The 20,972-nt window shown below is 35.9% G+C and overlaps 1 protein-coding gene across 3 annotated transcripts in view; it reads left to right on the top strand.

The window, feature by feature from the left end:
• The window catches only part of IFT74 (intraflagellar transport 74), a 174,147-nt gene that overhangs the window by 91,731 nt on the left and 61,444 nt on the right, over window positions 1-20,972 (top strand). For all 3 annotated transcript variants that reach the window (XM_074200242.1, XM_074200241.1, XM_074200240.1), the window contains exons 9-11: window positions 3,025-3,163; window positions 5,299-5,361; window positions 8,298-8,441. In XM_074200242.1, the coding sequence (XP_074056343.1) occupies window positions 3,025-3,163; window positions 5,299-5,361; window positions 8,298-8,441 (346 nt within the window). The remainder of the gene's footprint in view (window positions 1-3,024; window positions 3,164-5,298; window positions 5,362-8,297; window positions 8,442-20,972) is intronic.

Raw genomic sequence — 20,972 nt, 5'->3', positions numbered from 1 at the left:
TGCCACTATGAAAAGAGCTACTATAAATATTTTTGCACATGTGGATTTTTTACCCACCCTTTTGGATACAAACCTAGCAGTTGTATCTCTGGATCTAAGGGTATACATAGTCTTTTTTGCTCTTTGAGTATGATTCCAGATTGCTCTCCAGAAAGGTTGGATCAGTTCACAGATTATCAACAATGCATTAGTGTCCCAGTTTTCCCACATCCACTCCAACACTGTAGATCTGTCTTTGTATGAAAAGTGACTTGTAACTCTATTCATACAGTAGACTCTCATGTACTTTGTATTTGTAGCTATGTAAAGTAAGATTTCTCTTCCTATCTCTTTGCTGGATTTTATTGGAAGTACCCATAAATGCTGATGTTTCATGTGGCTTTATTTTCTATTCTGCAATTTTGCTAAATTTGAGCTAGACTTCTAGTTGATTTTCTTGGTTTCTCTCATATTACTATCTTTATTTACTCCTCCAGTTTTCCTTGTTTTCTGTTAGCTAGCATTTTTTTTAGGTTTTTTGCAAGGCAAATGTGGTTAAGTGGCTTGCCCAAGGCCACACAGCTAGGTAATTATTAAGTGTCTGAGACCGGATTTGAACCCAGGTACTCCTGACTCCAGGGCTGGTGCTTTATCCACTGAGCCACCTAGCCACCCCCAGCTGGCATTTCTTAAGAGACTATTGAATAATAGTACTTCCTTGTTTCAAGAACTCTCATCTTATTGAGGAGGCTTCAGTTACGATGTGTGCTGTTGGTTTTGATAGATTCTTAACATCTTAAGAAAGACCCCATTGATTCCTATACTTCCTAGTGTTTTTAATAAGAAATGGGTGTTGTATTTTGTTAAACTTTTTCTGCATCTATTAATCACATGATTTTTATTGGTTTTATTATTGACATGATCCATTTGATTGACATGATTAGTTTGATCATGCTATAAGTTTTCTAAATATTTAACCAATTCTGCATTCTTAGTATAAATCTCATCTGGTCATAGTATATAGTCTTTGTGATATAGTGCTGTAATCTCCTTACTAGTATTTTATTTAAAAATTTTGCATTGTTATCCATTAAAGAAATTGTTTTGTAGTTTTTCCCTGGTTTTACTCTTCCTGGATTAGGTATCAAAACCATATTTGTAGCACAGAAGGATTTGGTTGGACTTCTTTATTTTTTCAAGTAGTTTATATAGTATTGTAACTCTTTGTTCTTTAAAGGCCTGGTAAAAATATGCTTGGACATTGATCTGAATTTTTTCTTAAGGAGTGTACTGTTGACTTGTTCATTTTCTTTTTCTAAGTTGGGGTGATTTGGGTATTCTATTTCTTCATCTGTTAACCTGGGTAATTTATATTTTCATAAATATTCATTGATTTGGCGCAGATTGTTAGATTTATTGGTATATAATCAGGCAACATATATCCTGGTGATTGCTTTAGTTTGGTGAGTTCACTCTTCATTTTTGAAACTGGAGATTTGGTTTGCTTCATTCTTTTTTTAAATCAAGTTAACTAATGACTTATTTAATTGGGAGGGGGGGTTTCCATAAAACTGCTCTAGTTTTATTTATTAGCTCAATAGTTTTCTTACTTTCAAGATTGCATGGTTAAATAAGTAAATCAGTGTTTGTAGATTGTCTAAAAATGGTAACAATGCACCCACTGATTCTATAAAAAATAGGATGACAGAAAAAATGATTTTACCGGTCTTAGCAAAGATAGTGGTACTAGTGTCATGGAAGATGTCTTATTTCTAAGCTATCATGCATACTTTATTTTTGGGTCTTTTTTGCCCCTCCTGCTCTAATCTTGATTCTGTAGTCATATGCAGTTGTGCTCATGGCAAATAGCCCTAGAATATCATACAGTGCCTTCTCAGTTACTTGAGATATCACTTCTGATATCTCAAAGGAGTGGCAAAATGTTGAAGAAGAGCTTAATTTAATAGATCAGTTTTCACTGGCAATATAACTAGATTGTATATAAGGAAAAGATATTTGATTACATTTTGATAAACTATATAGCACTTTCAATAATTCAAAGCTACTGCAAATATATATATATAAATAACATACATATGTTATATATATAAAATGATCCAGATGATGATGATGATGATGTTTATCTTTTGTTCTCAAAGAATACTATGACATCAGAGAGGTGATGCCATGACAAGCAAGTTAATTGAATTTGAATGAGGGGTGCTATGCTAAGTCACCAGCCTCACTTTTTCCTCCAGAGCGATCTGGGCCCAGATGTGAATCAGAATTACTGGAAATGGCCTTGAAAGGTAGTCAGGATTAAGTGACTTGTCCAAGGTTACACAGCTAATAAGTGTCAAGTGTCTGAGTCCAGATTTGTACTCTGGTGATCTATCCATTGCATCACCAGTTCTACCCAAGTAATCAGCTAAGTAGTATGGTGCAGACTTAGTCATGCAGACACAGTCTAAGTAAAAAACTACTCACTTATAGAGGTAGAAAGTAATATAGCTTTAGTCCAAGATACAAACTGGCAAAAAAGATAAAAGAATCACATATATACTGATTTGTAATATGATACCTTTCTAGCAGGCACTTAATTAAAGGTTGGTTGATGATGATGTGAAAAAAAAATATGCTGAAGGGCTTTATAAATATATGCGCAAATACCCATAATTCTATAAACATATATGTCTGTGTATTTTCAGAAGTTTGAAGAATTTAAGCAGTGAAATTGAAATTTAATATTTCATTTTACCTATTACCTTTGGTTTTTCATGAAAATCTCTGTGTATGATTCCTGAAGATATCTGCTCTAGTCAGGTACTGTTATCCTCTTTGTCTAATGAATGAAAAATACATTTATTGAAAGGAACTTGGGATTGAAGCAGAAGTAGAAGAGGTGAGATAGGTCAGTTTTGAGAAGTATATAAATTTTCAGACATAGAATTTTTGGAGGGCTAATAATTTTTAGAATCAAGATATTGATCTGAATTTTTTGTTGATTTCTATATGCTAGAAAGAATTTGTCCTTTCCTTTTCCAGGAAAGAAAAACAAATTAGACGGGTAGAAGAAGAAATTGAACAAGAAAAACAAGCAGCAGATGACATTATTAAAAATATGTCTCCTGAAAAACAAGTCAAGTATATAGAGATGAAAACTACAAATGAAAAATTATTGCAGGTAATGGCATTGTCTTTATTTTTAGGCTGAAATATATTAAACACATATAAAGTTGCTGGTTTTCATGGTACACTCTCAAGTTGAATAATAAAAATAGCCCTTTAGAACCCTCAGTGTCCTGAATTCTGAACCAATCTCCTTTGCTGTCAATGGCAGAAAATGCCCAACTCTTGAATTACAGGCAGCAATTAAAACAAAATAAGAAAGAAATACAAGGATTATATTTGACACATGGGTATTGATCAATTTGTGCACCAACAGTAAAGAAATAATTTTAATCTCATGACAATTCTAATCTTACACCAAAAAGAGCAGGAGAATTGACAGAAGAAACAGGAAAAATGAAAAATAGAAAAAATAAGAGGGAAAAGCGTTCAATTGTCGTGATAGTAGTAGTAGAGATTAGAAGAGGCAATAGGGCAAAATAATCTAAACTATATATAATGATAAAAAGCCAAAATAAAAACATCTCTCTTGACTAAAGAAGCTAGAACTACCTGTATATCATAACTATACCCTCATACCTGTACTCTCAAAGTATTAGTGTACTATGCTTAGAGCTGGATAGATTAAGTATTCAGTAACCTCTTGTATCCAGAATGAATTATTCCATGTTGATGCCAGTAACCCAGTTTTTATTAGGTTGTATTTTGCTTTGGTTTTATTCACTGCTACATCTCTCTTCCCCTGAAACTCACACAAAGTCTTTATACTTTTTCTTTCTAAATATTCTTTGTTTTCTTTGATGTATGTTGTAAGGATACACAATAATTCTTTTGTTGCACTTTCATGCTCTCATGTAAACACAAGTAAGTAATAGGACATGAATCTTTCATATCCATCAACTTTCGTCACAAGGCTTTGAAATCATCTATGCACTTTAACTTTGCAGTTCTCAAAGGAAGATATAGCAATACTTGACCTTTCCAACTTCTTTTATTTCATGATCAACCCTCTCCAAAAGCCTGGAATCTGAAACAGTAAATTTGAACCAGAACCAGTAAATAGTTACCCTGCTCCTCTTGCTCCTAATCTCTGGTATCCATTACTTGGACCCAAAGGATGAATACCCCAAGAAGTCATGATTTGGGCCCAGTAAAATTTCAATATTTTAATCTTGGCATAGGGTGTGGAACTAAATAGAGAGCAACTATTTAGATCCTGTGTAAGTGCTACCTACCAGTCAATTTAATAATTGATTTCATATGTATTTTCCCTCCATTCCCAGAGGTCAAGAGAATTACTGTGCTACAACCCAATATTAATGTGAGTTATAGTGCAAATAGAGATTACAAGATTATACATTGAAATAAAGGCATCTTAGAAATATCAAAATACTATTATGTGGGGCAGCTAGGTGACACAGTGAATAGAGCACCGGCCCTGGAGTCAGAAGAACCTGAGTTCAAATCTGACCTCAGACACTTAATAATTACTTAACTGTGTGGCCTTGGGCAAGTCACTTAACTCCATTTGCCTTGCAAAAACTAAAAAAAAAAACCCCACTATTATAAGAGGTTCGTTTAAATAGAAACCTTGTATGAGGAATTTATACATTCTAGCAAATGAGTCATGCTTATTGTCAAAAGCTTAATCTGAGCTCCAACAATCCATTTTTACCTTAAGATGATAAATAAATGTATTAGTAAGTATTTTTATAAGCACTGACTTTAAATAGTTAATGCATTTTTTTGGAACATCATTAGGTATATAAGTACCATAACTACTGAATGTGAAAACAATGTTTATTTGACATTTAGTCAATGCTTTTACAAAGTGGTATTTTTTGGTAAGGAGTTTTCTCTTTAACAAAATACACAGAAATATGTACATCTGTGTATAGATAACTATATCTAGTTATCTTTAACAAAATAAAAAAAATAGGAAAATAAGTTACCCAAGTTCAATGGACCTGAATTGAAATCCTGACTTTGACACTTAATACCTATGTGTCCTTAGACAAATTATTTAACTTCTGTGGATTTCAATTTCCAACTGGAAAATGAGGGGTTTGAATGAGATGATCTCTTACAGCTTCAAATCTCTTGATTTTTACTAATGTAATTTTGAAATATACAGAAATAACTTATGTTCATCCTTGCATCACCCTAACACTTGGCATTTTATTTCTTTAGGAATTAGATACACTTCAGCAGGAACTAGATTCGTTGAACATGAAGAAAGAAAGTCTGGAAACTGTATGTATGAAATTAAATAAACCTCGTTATTACCCAAATACAGAAGATAATTGGGCCCAGTCAAATTGTGAGCTAAATTATTAGGTTATTATGAGACTTATAGCATTTTATTTTTTCCGGCGCAGAAATTTACAAATTTGATTAGAAATAGTTCGGCTATTCTACTCTTGGTTCAAGATCATAACTGTTTTATGTGGGACAGGAAGAAAAAAATAAAGTTCCTTCTGTTCACCAACATAATATTATTTCAAGGATAGTGAATGTTACTTAATTTTGATCCAGCATGCTTTTTTTTTCTTCTCCCATCTCAGCCTTTAAAAATACTTCAAGTATCCATTTTCTCTTCCCAATTTTTGTTGAGGACAGGCAAATGGTAGATAGAGTGAAGGCAGGTGTTTTCTGATTGGCAGATTGTAACTGCTAAGTATTGAATAAAATATTAGAATGTCATAAACTTATATTTTAAGATGTTACCCTTAAAATAACTGATTACTTTTTTATTTTAAATATTAAATACAGTTACTCTGATTGCTTCCATGCAGTAAATCACTATGGACTATATGCAAGTGTCAGAACATAACAGAAATATACTTAATTAAAAGAGCAGGGTTGTTAAGTTTGTGTTAGAGTAGCTGCTCAGGAAATGTTAGGTTCCTGCCAGCTAGCTTATCCTTACCCAGGTGAACGTTGAAGGGACGGGAAACAAGGATGGAAAGTTCTCCAAGTTCTCGCAAGTCTCCATTTATTTACCAGAATACAAGTGCTTAAATATCTTCCCCGGTCCCTGATCCACTCCCACTCCTGTGGCACTTAGAAAAACAACATACTAGTGCTCAAGGACACCAGGTGTTGAAGGTTTACAGTACTCCCACACACAACCGTCCCTAACACAGAAAGAAGGTCTGGAAACTGTATGCATGAAATTAAATAAACCGTGTTTATTTAAACCAAATACAGAATAATGTTAGCCAAATAAGACACTCAGAAATTGCTGAATTAGATAGTATGAGCTAAAGCAGAGTAAGAAAGGTTGAATATGCCATATAGAAAGAAACAATAAGTTGCTGTAGGGATTAGACCTCTGATCTCAGTTTTTTAAGTGATCTCCCAATAGAGGAAACTTCCCTTAACAGCATTTGTTCGCATCTTCTCTGAAACTTAGGCTCTCAGAGAGTTGTCTAGAGCACAAATAAGTTAAGGACAAGTAGACAGTTGAATGGTGCATATTGTAATTATGTTACTACATTGGGCTACTACATTGACTCCACATCAAAATTTCCTGCTACACAGATGTCACTCTGCTAAGTTATTTGAGTTGTGGTCATGGACTTAAATCCCATGCCAAGTCTTTTAGCTACAGGAATAGCACCAGTAACCATAACTATCTTTTTTTTTTAAATCTGTCGGCGGCTAGGTGGCGCAGTGGATAGAGTGCTGGCCTTGGAATCAGGAGTACCTGGGTTCAAATCCAACTTCAGACACTTACTAATTACCTAGCCTTGTGGCCTTGGGCAAGCCACTTAACCCCACTGCCTTGCAAAAACTAAAAAAAAAATCTGTCAACATTCTTACATAGAAAAGTTATATCTTTTTCTTTTGACCCAGTTCTGGGACTTCATTTTGAATAAACTGCTCCCCTAATTTAGATCCATAATTTATAATCATAGAAAACCTAGGACATTGAGAGTTTAGGTGAATTATTTAGAGTTATACAGCCAGTTTGTATCAAGGAACTTAAACCCAAATCTTCCTGCATTCTGTTCTCTACCAAATGATGCTTTTACAGATGTACCATATTTTTAAATGTTTTGAATGCTATCAACTTAAAAACAACATAATTAGCTTTTAATAAATTCCTGAAGGTTATGATGTGAAATATATCTATCAATAATTATTTTTTCCAGGAGAATTACATGTGACTAAGAGCTACAAATTTACAATTTATTTAGAGAGATTCCATTTTCACCCTCAAGTAGTGAACAGTACAATAAATGCAAAATGTGTGATTAACTAGATTGGATACCTAGGTAGCAATGTTGTATGTAGGAAAAAAAATACTGGAATGGAAATCAGGAGTGGATCCCCCCCACGTACATATACAAACATTCTCTTTCATATGATCTCAGCAAAGTCGCTTGACCTTTTTCAGCTTTAGATTCTTTTTCTGTGAAATAAGTTTTGGACTAGATGCCCTTTAATGCTTCTTACCAACTCAAATCTATACTTTCAGGATATTAAGTTATTATTTAGCTTAGGTAGTTAGTGTAAAAGAGAGTTAAAAGAGAGTAGCAGAATAGAATCATAAGTTTTCATATAGTGGTAGAACTTGAGTTGGGTTATATAAGAGGAATAGAATTTAGATAGACAGGCAAAGAGAAAGTCATTAAAGCAAAGGGATACTCAACAGTCTTGGAAGAAAAGGCATCCCTCCAATTCTTCTCCCAAAACACAAGTCTTTCACCCTAGTTCTAGATTACATTCCCCCTCATATCCTGAGAGATTATTCTCCTGATCTTATTCCTTTATTTATAAGTATCTTTACTGCAATCATTTCATTAGATCCATAAATTTTACTTTTTTAAAATGCCTAACTCTCCCTTATATTTTAAAAGTTCTTTACTTTGGGGTAACTAGGTGGCAGTGGATAGAGCACCAGTCCTTACGTCAGAAGGATCCGAGTTCAAATGGGACTGCATGTTTGAAACTTGGGCTCTACATAATATATTTTTAAATCCATTTGTACATAAGCTCTTTGAAAATAGAATTGTTTGACTCCTTGGATTTGTATATCTAACACCTAGCATAGTGCCTAGCACATAGGTAAGCACTTAATAAATGTTTGTTGATGCTAATTGATGATGATGCTAGTGACAAACTCTTTAATTCAACTGTTTTTTTTTTCAACTACAAAATAAGTAGTTTTATTGTCTCTTTAGGAAATTGCACAGTCCCAGGTAAAACAGGAGGCTGTACTTCTTTATGAAAAACTTTATGAATTGGAGTCCCATCGAGATCAAATGATTGCAGAAGACAAAAGCATGGGCTCTCCAATGGAAGAGAGAGAACGATTACTTAAACAAGTAGGAAAAAATATAATACATTTTTGTTTCACAAGTATTTTTTAAAGATTTTATATATTTTGAGTATTACAAAATTTCCCCTAATCTTACTTCTTCCCCCACCCGCCCACAGAAGGCAATTTGCCAGTCTTTACATTGTTTCCATGGTATACATTGATCCAGATTGAATGTGATGAGAGACAAATCATATCCTTAAGGAAGAAACATACAGTAAAAGAGATAGCAAGATCAGACAATAAGATTTCAGGATTTTTTCCTAAATTAAAGGTAATAGTCCTTGATCTTTGTTCAAGCATCTCAGTTCTTTCTCTGGGTACAGATGGTATTCTCCATCGTAGATAGCCCCAAATTGTCTCTGATTGTTGCACTGATGGAATGAGCAAGTCCATCAAGGTTGGTCATCACTCCCATGTTGCTGTTAGGGTATACAGTGTTTTTCTGGTTCTGCTCATCTCTCTCAGCATCAGTTCACACAAATCCCTCCAGGCTTCCCTGAATTCCCATCCCTGCTGATTTCTAATAGAACAATAGTGTTCCATGATATACATATACTACAGTTTGCTAAACCATTCCCCAGTTGAAGGACTAGATTTCCAATTCTTTGCTACCACAAACAGGGCTACTACGAATATTTTAGTACAAGTGATGTTTTTACCGTTTTTCATAATCTCTTCAGTGGTATTGTTGCCCTTTGGGCATAATTGCAGACTTCTCTCCAGAAAGGTTGGATGAGTTCACAGCTCCACCAAAAATGCATTAGTGTCCCAGATTTCCCACAACCCTTCCAATAATGATCATTGTCCTTTCTGGTCATATTGACCAGTCTGAGAGGTGTGAGGTGGTACCTCAGAGATGCTTTAATTTGCCTTTCTCTAATAAGTAATAATTTAGAACATTTTTTCATAAGACTATGGATTGCTTTGATCTCCTCACTGCTTTGATCTCCTCATCTGTAAATTGCTTGTGCATATCCTTTGACCATTTGTCAATTGGGGAATGGCTTTTTGTTTTAAAAATATGACTCAGTTCTCTGTATATTTTAGAAATCAGTCCTTTGTCAGAATCATTAGTTGTAAAGATTGTTTCCCAATTTGCTGCATTTCTTTTGATCTTGGTTACAGTGGTTTTATCTGTGTAAAAGCTTTTTAATTTAATGTAATCGAAATCATCTGGTTGGTTTCTGGTGATGTTCTCCAACTCTTCCTTAGTAATAAACCACTCCCCTTTCCATAGATCTGACAGGTAAACTATTCCTTGTCTAGTTTATATATAGTATTGTTTTTTTATGTCTGAATCTTATATCCATTTGGATCCTATCTTGGTATAGGGTGTGAAATGTTGTTGTAATCTAAGTTTCTTCCATACTAACTTCCAATTTTCTCAGCAGTTTTTATTGAAAAGAGAGATTTTTATCCAAATAGATGGACTCTTTGGGTTTATCAAACAGCAGATTATAGAATCATTTCCTGCTCTTGCACCTAGTCTATTCCATTAGTCCACCACTCTATTTCTTGGCCAGTACTAGACAGGTTTGATGACTGATGCTTTATAATATAATTTTAGATCTGATAGGGCTAAGCCACCTTCTTTTGTACTTTTTTTCATTGAATGCCTGGAAATTCTTGACTTTTTATTTCTCTATATGAATTTATTTGCCACATTTTCTAACTTATTAAAATGATTTTTTGGAATTTTTATTGGTAGGGCATTAAACAGGTATTTTAGTTGTTTTGGTAGAATTGTCATTTGGTAGAATTTTTATTATGTTAGCTCGACCTATCCATGAGCAGTTGATGTTTTTTAATTTATTTTTATTAAAGATATTATTTGAGTTTTACAATTTTCCCCCAGTCTTACTTCCTTCCCCCCACGCCCACCACTGAAAGCAATCTGTCAGTCTTTACTTTGTTTCCATGCTGTATATTGATCTAAATTAAGTGTGATGAGAGAGAAATCATATCCTTAAGGAAGAGACAAAAAGTCTAAGAAATAACAAGATCCGGCAATAAGATATCTGTTTTTTTTTTTCTAAATCAAAGGGAACAGTCCTTGAACTTTGTTCAAATTCCAAGGCTTTTTATCTGGATCAGATGGCACTCTCCTTTGCCGACAGCCCAAAATTGTTCCCGATTGTTGCACTGATGGAATGAGCAAGTCCTTCAAGATTGAACATCACTGGCATGTTGCTGTTAGGGTATACATTGTTTTTCTGGTTCTGCTCATCTCACTCAGCATCAGCTCATGCAATTCCCTCCAGGCTTCCCTGAAATCCCGTCCCTCCTGGTTTCTAATAGAACAATAGTGTCACATGACATACATATACCACAGTTTGCTAAGCCATTCCCCAATTGAAAGACATTTACTTGATTTCCAATTCTTTGCCACCACAAACAGGGCTGCTATAAATATTTTTGTACAAGTGGTGTTTTTACCCTTTTTCATCATCTCTTCAGGGCATAGACCCAGTAATGGCATTGCTAGGTCCAAAGGGTATGCTCATTTTTGTTGCCTTTTGGGCATAGTTCCAAGTTTCTCTCCAGAAAGGCTGGATGAGTTCACAGCTCCTCCAACAGTGTAATAGTGTCCCAGATTTCCCACAACCCTTCCAACAATGATCAATATACTTTCTGGTCATATTGGCCAGTCTGAGAGGTGTGAGGTGGTACCTCAGAGAAACTTTAATTTGCATTTCTCCAATAATTAATGATTTAGAGCATTTTTTTTCATATGGCTATGGATTGCTTTGATCTCCTCATCTGTAAATTGCCTGTGCATATCCTTTGACCATTTGTCAATTGGGGAATGGCTTTTTGTTTTAAAATTATGACTCAGTTCTCTGTATATTTTAGAAATCAGTCCTTTGTCAGAATCATTAGTTGTAAAGATTGTTTCCCAATTTGCTGCATTTCTTTTGATCTTGGTTACAGTGGTTTTATCTGTGTAAAAGCTTTTTAATTTAATGTAATCGAAATCATCTGGTTGGTTTTTGGTGATGTTCTCCAACTCTTCCTTAGTAATAAACTGCTCCCCTTTCCATAGATCTGACAGGTAAACTAGTCCTCGATCTTCTAATTTGCTTATAGTATTGTTTTTTATGTCTAAATCCTGTAACCATTTGGATCTTATCTTGGTAAAGGGTGTGAGGTGTTGGTCTAATCTAAGTTTCTTCCATACTAACTTCCTAATTTTCCCAGCAATTTTTATCAAAGAGAGAGTTTTTATCCCAATAGCTGGACTTTTGGGGTTTATCAAACAGCAGATTACTATAATCGTCTCCAGCTTTTGCACCTAGTCTATTACACTGGTCCACCACTCTGTTTCTTAGCCAATACCAGTTTTGTTGACTGATGCTTTATAATATAATTTTAGATCAGGTAGGGCTAAGCCCCCTTCTTTTGAACTGTTTTTCATTAAGTTCCTGGAAATTCTTGACTTTTTATTTCTCCATATGATTTACTTACAATTTTTTTCTAACTCCTTAAAGTAATTTTTTGGAATTTTGATTGGTAGGGCACTAAACAGGTAGTTTAGTTTTGGTAGAATTGTCATTTTATTATATTAACTCTACCTATCTATGAGCAGTTGATATTTGCCAAGTTATTTAAATTTGATTTAATTTGTGTGTGAAGTGTTTTATAATTGTTTTCAAAAAGTTTCTGAGTCTGTCTTGGCAAATAGACTTGCAGGTATTTTATATTGTCTGAGGTTACTTTGAATGGGATTTCTCTTTCTAGGTCTTCCTACTGTATCTTGCTAGACATATATAGAAAAGTTGAGGATTTATGAGGGTTTATTTTATAACCTGCAACTTTGCTAAAATTGCTAATTGTTTCCAGTAGTTTTTTGTATGATTTCTTGGGATTCTCTAGGTAGAAGACCATCATGTCATCAAGCAGTTGATGTTTGCCCAGTTATTTAAGTCTGATTTTATTTGTGGGAAAAGCGTTTTGTAATTGTTTTCAAAAAGTTTCTGAGTCTGCCTTGGCAAATTAAATTTTCTGAGGTTACTTTTAATGGAATTTCTCTTTCTAGCTCTTCCTGCTGTATCTTGGTAGTCACACACAGACACACATTTATAAAAGTTGAGAATTTATGAGGATTTATTTTTTATCCTGCAACTTTGTTAAAGTTGCTGTTTTTTTCCAATAGTTTTTTAGATGATTTCTTGGGATTCTCTAGGTATAAGATCATGTCATTTGCAAAGAGTGAGCATTTTGTCTCTTCCTTCCCAATTCTAGTTCCTTCAACTTCTTTTTCTTCTTTTGCTGCTGAAGCTAACATTTCTAACATGATATTGAATAGTAGTGGTGATAATGGGCATCCTTGTTTCACCCCTGATCTGATTTGGAATGCCTCTAGCCTCTCCCCATTGAATATAATCCTTGTTGATGGTTTTAGATAGATACTGCTTATTATTCTAAGGAACAGTCCATTGAATCCTATACTCTCTAGTGTTTTTAGTAGGAATGGGTGCTCTGTTCTGTCAAAAGTTTTTCAGCATCTATTGATATGATAATATAATTTCTGATAGGTTTTTTGTTGATATAATTAGTTATACTAACAGGTTTCCTAATATTGAACTAACCCTACATTTCTGGAATAAATCCTACTTGGTCATAATGTATTATACTAGTGATAGCTTGTTGTAATCATTTTGCTAAGATTTTATTTAAGATTTCTGCATCTATATTCATCAGGGAGATAGGTCTATAATTTTCTTTCTCTGTTTTAACTCTTCCTAGTTTAGGTATCAGCACCCTATTGGTGTCATACAAAGAGTTAGGCAAAGTTCTGTCTTCACTTATTTTTCCAAAGAGTTTATATAGAATTGGAACCAATTGTTCCTTAAATGTTTAGTAGAATTCACTTGTGAATTCATCTGGCCCTGGAGATTTTTTCTTAGGGAGTTCAATGTTGGCTTGTTGAATTTCTTTATCGGAGATAGGGTTGTTTAGGTATTTAATCTCCTCTTCATTTAATCTTGGGCAACTTATATTTTTGTAAATATTCATCCATTTCACTTAACTTGTCAAATTTATTGGCATAGAGTTGGGAAAATATAATTCTGAATTATTACTTTAATTTTCTCCTCAGTGGTGTTCACCATTTTCTTTTATGATACTAGAAATTTGGTTTTCTTCTTTCTTTTTTTAATCAAATTGACTAGAATTTTATCAATTTTATTGGTTTTTCATAAAACCAACTCTTGGTTTTATTTATTATTTCAGTCATTTTTTTGCTTTCGATTTTATTAATTTCTCCTTCAATTTTCAGAATTTCTAATTTGGTATTTAATTGGGGGGGTTTTATTTGTTCTTTCTCTAATTTTTTAGTTGCATATTTAGTTCATTGATTTCCTCTTTCTCTAATTATTTCATGTAAGCATTTAAAGACATAATATATCCCCTGATAGCCACTTTGAGTGAATCCCATAGGTTTTGCAGTGTTGTTTCATTATTGTCATTATCTAGGATGAAATAATTAATTCTTTCTATAATTTGTTGCTTGATCCACTCATTCTTTAAAATGAGGTTATTTTAGTTTCCAATTAGTTCTGGGTTGATATCTCCCTGATCCACAATTGCATATGATTTTTATTGCATTATGATCTGAGAAAGATGTATTCACTATTTCTGCCTTTCTGCAATTAATCATTATGCTTTTATGTCCTAGTCCATGGTCAGTTTTTGTGTAATTTCCCTATACTGCAGAAAAAACGTATATTGCTTTCTATCCCCATTCAATTTCCTCCATAGGTCTATCATGTCTAGGTTTTCTAACAATCCATTTACCTCTTTAACTTCCTTCTTGTTTATTTCATAGTTAGATTTATCTAAATCTGAGAGTGGGAGATTGATGTCTCCCCCTAGTAGAGTTTTGCTGTCTGTCTTCCTGTAACTTTTTCAGTTTCTCCTCTTAAGTATTTGGATGCTGTCCCATTGGGTGCATACATACTTAGTATTGAAATTACTTTATTATCTTTGTTACCTTTTAGGAGGATATAGTTTCCTTCCTTATCTCTTTTAATGCTATCTATATTTGCAGCTGCTTTGTCCGAGATAAGGATTACTATCCCTGCTTATTTCACTTCAACTGAAGCAAAAAATATTTTCTCCAACTTTTTACCTTTACTCTATATGCATCTCTCTGCTTCAAATGAATTTCTTGTAAGCTGCATATTGTAGGATTCTGGTTTTTAATCCAGTCTGCTATTTGCTTATGTTTTAAAGGAGAGTTTATTCCATTCACATTCAAAGTTATAATTACTAATTCTTTATTGCCCTCCATGCTATCTTCCCTCTCTTTGTATTTTTACCTTTTTTCCCCATTCCCCAGTACTTTGTCTCTGAATAGCACCACCTTCAGTGTATTTGCCCTCCTTTATCTACCTTGTCCCCTTTCTTTCTCTTTTTCCTTTTTCCCTTTTCCCTTTCCTTCTGTTAGTTCCCCTTTTTCTCCCCCTCCCTGTTTCCATCTCCCCCTCCCCTGTTCCCCTTTTAATACTTTTAAGGTAAAATATTTCTGTGTGTAAGTTAACTTTAAGCCAAGTCTGAGGAGAGGAAGATTCAGGTGTTTCTCATCTCCCCCCCCCCCCATTACAATAGGTTTTTTATAGCTTTTAATGTAATGATATTTACCCCATTCAATCCTCTCCATTCCCCCATCTCCTTCCTTACCCCCCCTTTTAAGAAGGAAGTGTTTTTAAATCATTTTATTAGAGTCATAGAAAATCCTGAATATCCATTACTTCTGGCTAAGTATATTCTTTATAATAGAGTTACAATTTTTAAGATTTATTAGAGTCTTTCTCCCAAGTAAGGATATAGCCAATTTTATCCCATTGGGTAGCAGTCTCATGGCTAAGTCATGAATATCCATCACTTCTGGCTAAGTATATTATTTCTGATAGAGTTACAACTCTCAAGAGTTACGAGAATCTTTTTCTCATGCTGGGATATAGCCAGTTTCATCTTATTGGATAGCAGTTTTTTCCTTTACCTCGCCCCCCCCTTTTTTTACCTTTTTATGTGTCTCTTGAACCTCCCGTTTGATGTCCAAATTTTCTATATAGCTCTGGTTTTTTCCTCAGGAATTGTTGAAAGTCTTACATTTTGTTAAATGTCCATCTTTTCCCCTCAAAGAGAAGGCTCAGCTTTGCTGGGTAGTGGATTCTTGGCTGCATTCCTAGCTCCCTTGCTTTTTGGAATATCTCATTATAGGCCCTTTGATCCCTTAATTTTGATGCTACCAGGGCCTGTGTAATCCTTACTGTGGCTCCTTGGTATTTAAATTGTTTCTTTTTGGCTGCTTGCAGGATTTTCTCTTTTATCTGATAGTTCTGAAATTTGACCACAACATTCTTTGGTGTTTTCATTTTATGATCTTTTTCAGGAGAGGATTGATTTATTCTTTCAATAACTATTTTGCGCCTCTGGTTCCATGATATCCGGGTAGTTTTCCATCACTAAATCCTGTAATATTAAGTCTAGGCTTTTTTCTCATCACTATTTTCAGGAAGGCCTATAATTCTCAGGTTCTCCCTTCTGGATCTGTTCTTGAGGTCAGTGGTTTTGCTGATGAAGTATTTTATATTTTCTATTTTTTTGATCTTTTCATTTTGTTTAACACAATCTTGTCTCAGGAAGTCATTAGTTTCCACCAATTCCATTCTTTTTTTTTTTAAGAGAAAATTTTTTCTTCATTTATCTTTTGCAACTCCTTTTCCAGTTGGTCAGTTCTATTTAAAGAGTTTTCCATTTGCCCAAGTGTAGTTTTTAGAGAATCATTTTCTTTTTTTGCATTTGTCAAATTGTATTTTCCAATAATTTGTTTCCTTCTTGCAATGTGTTAATTTTCTCTCCTGAATATTTCAACTGATTTTTAAACTCCTTTCTTATTTCTTCATGGAATTCTTTCTGTGCAGGAGAGGTCTTATTCTCCTCAGGGGTTCCAGGTCTCTCTTACATAGTGTCTTTTCCTTTCAAGAATTTTTCTATGGATCCACCTTTGCGCTGGCCTTTCTTCATTATCCTAAGACCTTGTCTTGAGCAGGGGCTGGTTCACAGAGGTTTGGTGTTGGGACCCCTAGAGGCTTTACTCACTGAGTGTAATATCTCCAGCTGGCCAGTAGGCTGTGCAGGTTGCTTTCTTTGGAGTGTCTGTGACCTTGATTGAGGCCCCCTCCCTTGGCCTGGAGGGAGTGATTGAAGCTTTTGTCTTCGATCAGTAGTGGGCTATACCCTGGGGTGAGCTACTGTCTCTCCCTTATTGTCAGCTAACCTGCCCTGGGGCAAAAGTGGTTGCTAATTATGTTTCTTCTGGGAAGAGGTTTCAGCTGAAATGGAGGTGTAGGCTTTGAGTTCCTCCAGACCAGAGGAGCCCAGGTATAGATGTCTACAGTTCTCCTGCACCACAACTCTCTCTCCAGCTCTGCCTGCAACCTCCAGATGGTCAGTGCCACCACCAATGCCTCTGCTCCCTAGTTGGCCCATGCCCCTATGGTCGACCAGGCTGCTGCCGTATGGCTAATCAAACTAATCAACGTCTGATCCAGGCTCCCAGGCTCTCATCAGTTCCATGCTCCTGGCATAGTCTGCCCTCTACACCTGGATTTACCCATTATCTCAGAAAACAGATCCTGAGGTGGATGTTCTTCTCTTGGCTTTTCTTTCTGGGTTTTGTTGATCGGATTTCTGTTAAGAGATTTGTTTCACATTATTTATAAGGGAAGATCAGGAGACTTTAGAACTGTGCCTGTCTTCTCTCAGCCATCTTGGCCAGAAATCCACAAGTCTTAACTTTAGCATAAAGTAGAAAGGAAGTCAAGAAGCTAATGCTGTACTGAGCTATGAATAAACTGGTTTATCATATTAAAAAATTGAATATCTTTGCTCTAAGAGTCAGTTCCATCTAAAATTAAAATTGTTCCATCTAAAATCTGTGACATTTTTGATAAGTAAAAATAGGTCAAAAGTCACTTTTTTGACATGAAATTGACTAACTTTTCTTGTTTTATCAATTTCAAAAATAATTTTATCTTAAGCCATATCTTCCAGTTTCTTATTTTATAATTTTCATGATTTATATCATAGTTTGGAAGGCTTAATATTGTCCTTTTTTTTAGGTTTTTTTGCAAGGCAAATGGGGTTAAGTGGCTTGCCCAAGGCCACACAGCTAGGTAATTATTAAGTGTCTGAGACCAGATTTGAACTCAGGTACTCCTGACTCCAGGGCAGGTGCTTTATCCACTGTGCCACCTAGCCGCCCCAATATTGTCCTTTAATGAATATTTTATAAGATACTAAATTGAATTTGCCTACTTACATCACCTATTTTTTCTCAATATACATTCTCCTTATCCCCTTTGACAATGCCATCCTTTTTTAAAAAATAAAATTATGAAGAAAGGAAGAAAAAATATTCTGCAAAATTAAATAATATAGGGGCCAAGCCAAGATGGCCACAGGAGAAGATCCTCTCTTAGGTGCTCTCTCTATCTGATATTTCACAACTTATAAAATAAGGACTCTAATTAAATTTTCGAGAGACAGAACCCACAGAGGGATCCAGTGAGGCAGTTCTCCAGCCCAAGGTAACCTGGAAAATAGCAGAAAGTCTCTGTTCCATGGGGTTAGAGGGGTGGCTGCCAGAGTGAAGGAACTTCAGCCTCCCAAAGGTAGCCCTAGGGTGCCTGGGAGAAGCAGCTCTCGGCAGTGGGGGCATTTTCCTGACCTACACCCCAGGGAACACCAGGCACAACTTCGAAGATCATTGGGGGGCCTCTGCCAGAGCAAGTGCATGAAGCCCAGCCCTCAGGGCACTCAGTGAACAATGGACCAGGCAGCTCAGATCCAGGAAATGGAAGCAGGCAGAGCCAGTAACAAGGAGCCTCCAGGTGACTGAGCCTTGAGTGTGCAACCTACCAAACTTAGGGGAGTGGAGAGAGACTTCCAGGTCTCCCCTCTGTACCTAGAACAGGACTCTAGGACACTGACCACATTCAGAGCCTGATCACAGCCTAGGCCACTCATAGAACAGCAGGACCCCCCCCAACACACACACACACACACACACACACACACACACACACACACACACACACACCTTAGCCCCATGGCAGGGGGGCGGTGCGCTTTTGGTCATTCTCAGACCAGGAGGGAAGACAGAGCTTCACACATGGAGATCCTTGTGGGGGGTGTTCCAATAATACTCAAAAGTTCAGGAAGCACCCCAAGACCAGGTGCAGGCTGGGGAAATGAGTAAACAAAGAAAAAAGATGGACACTATTGAGAAATACATTGTCTATGATTCCAGGAAGGATCAAAATACTCAATCTGAAGATGAGGAAGTATAAGCTCCTGCATCTAAATGCTGCAAGAAAAATTGAAATTGGGCTCAGGCTATGACAGAGCTCAAAAAGGATTTTTGAAAATCAAGTGAGGGAGATAGAAGAAAAATTGGGAAAAGAAATGAGATGCAAGAAAAACATGAAAAAGAAATCAGCAGCTTACTCAGGGATATAAAAAAAAATGCTGAAGAAAATAGCATGTTAAAAACCAGCATAGGTCAAATGGATAAAACAGTTCAAAAAGTTATTGAGGAGGGACATCTAGGTGGCGCAGTGGATAAAGCACCGGCCTTGGAGTCAGGAGTACCTGGGTTCAAATCCGGCCTCAGACACTTAATAATTACCTAGCCATGTGGCCTTGGGCAAGCCACTTAACCCCACTGTCTTGCAAAAAAAAAACCAACTAAAAAAAAAGTTATTGAGGAGAAGAATGCTTTGAAAAGCAGAAATGGCCAGATGGAAAAAGAGATAAGAAAGCTCTCTGAGGAAAACAAATCCTTCAGATGTAGAATGGAATGGAGGGAAGCTGCTGACTTTACAAGAAGTCAAGAATGAAAATTTAGAAGAAAATGGGAAACATCTCATTGAAAAAAACAACTGATTGGAAAACAGATTCCAGAAAGATAATTTAAAAATTATTGGGATACCTGAAAGTCATGATCAAGAAAAGAGCCTTGGCCTCATTTTTAAAGAATTCCTACAGGAAATTGCCCAGATATACTAGAAGCAGAGGGCAAAATAGAAATTGAGAGAATCCATCAATCTCCCCCAGAAAGAGATCCAAAGAAAACAACCCCCAGGAATATTATAGCCAAGTTCCAGAACTCCCAAATTAAAAAGAAAATTTCACAAGCAGCCAGAAGGACACAATTCAAATATCATGGAACTGCATTTAGGATCACACAGGATTTAGCAGCAACTACATTAAAAGCTCATAGGGCTTGGAATATAATATTCCAGAAGCCAGAAGAGCTTGGAATGCAATTGAGAATCAACTACCCAGCAAAACTGAACGTCCTTTTCCATGGAAAAAGATGGCCTTTCAATGAACCAGGGAATTTCAAATATTCCTGTTGAAATGGCCAGAACTGAACAGAAAGTTTGATCTTCAAATGCAGGACTCAGGTGAAGCATAGAGTGGAGGAGAAGGGTGAAATATGAGGTACTTAATGATGATGAAATACATGTGTTCCAGCATAGAAAAATGATACTGTCAATACTTATAGGAAACTTCTCATTTAATAGAGCAGGTAGAAGGAGCTTTTATGGATGAAGCACAGGAGAGAGCTGAGTTTGAAGATATATTATATTATAAAAATGGAGTCAATAGATAAAAGGGAAATGTAATGGGAGAAAGAGAAAGGAGAGGTAGAATAGGGTAAGATATTTCATATAATAAGATATTTTTTATTACAATGAGCTATTGCAATGATATGGAAGTGGGGGGAAGATAAGAGGGAATGAGAGAACCTTCACTCTCATCAGAGGTGGTTCATAGAGGAAACAGCATATATATACTCCATGGGGTATAGACATCTAGAATAAGAAGGAAAGAAGAGGGACAGGGGGTGGGGGGGATGTGAGTGTTGGAGTTGAAGGTGGACCACAGGGGAGAGTGGTCAGATATAACACATTTTCTTTTATAGTTCTTGCAAGGGGCTGGGATTGGATGGCCTGTCTGGGACCGCTGGGCCTTAGGGGTGCTAGGTGGGCTCGGGGCTTCTTAGCCCCCAGACCAGTGATTAGTCTGCTATGCCACTCAGCTAACTCCACAGCACATTTAAGAAGAGGGACAGAGTGAAAGGAGAGAGAAAATAAAGTGTATGGTAGAGGGGAAGTACGAATGGAGGGAGTTGCGATCAACAATAGCAATGATGAAAAATTATGGAAGTAGCTTTTGTGATGGACTTATCCTAAAGAATGTCATCCACCTGTGACAGAGCTGGTGGTGTTGGAACACAGACTGAAGCACATTAATCATCATCATCATCATCATCATTATTAATATCATTATCATTATTATCATTTTATTTTATTTTGGGTTTTTTTGGTTTCTGCAGGGCAGTGGGGTTGGGGTGGCTTGCCCAGGGTCTCACAGCTGGGTGATTGTTAGGTGTCTGGGGCCAGATTTGGGCTCGGGTGCTGCTGACTCCAGGGCCGGTGCTCCATCCAATGTGCCACTT

Source organism: Macrotis lagotis, chromosome X (genome assembly GCF_037893015.1).
Source record: "Macrotis lagotis isolate mMagLag1 chromosome X, bilby.v1.9.chrom.fasta, whole genome shotgun sequence".
NCBI lineage: Eukaryota > Metazoa > Chordata > Mammalia > Peramelemorphia > Peramelidae > Macrotis > Macrotis lagotis.
The sequence above is the reverse complement of the archived record's forward strand: the minus strand, read 5'-3'. Positions and strand labels throughout refer to the sequence as shown.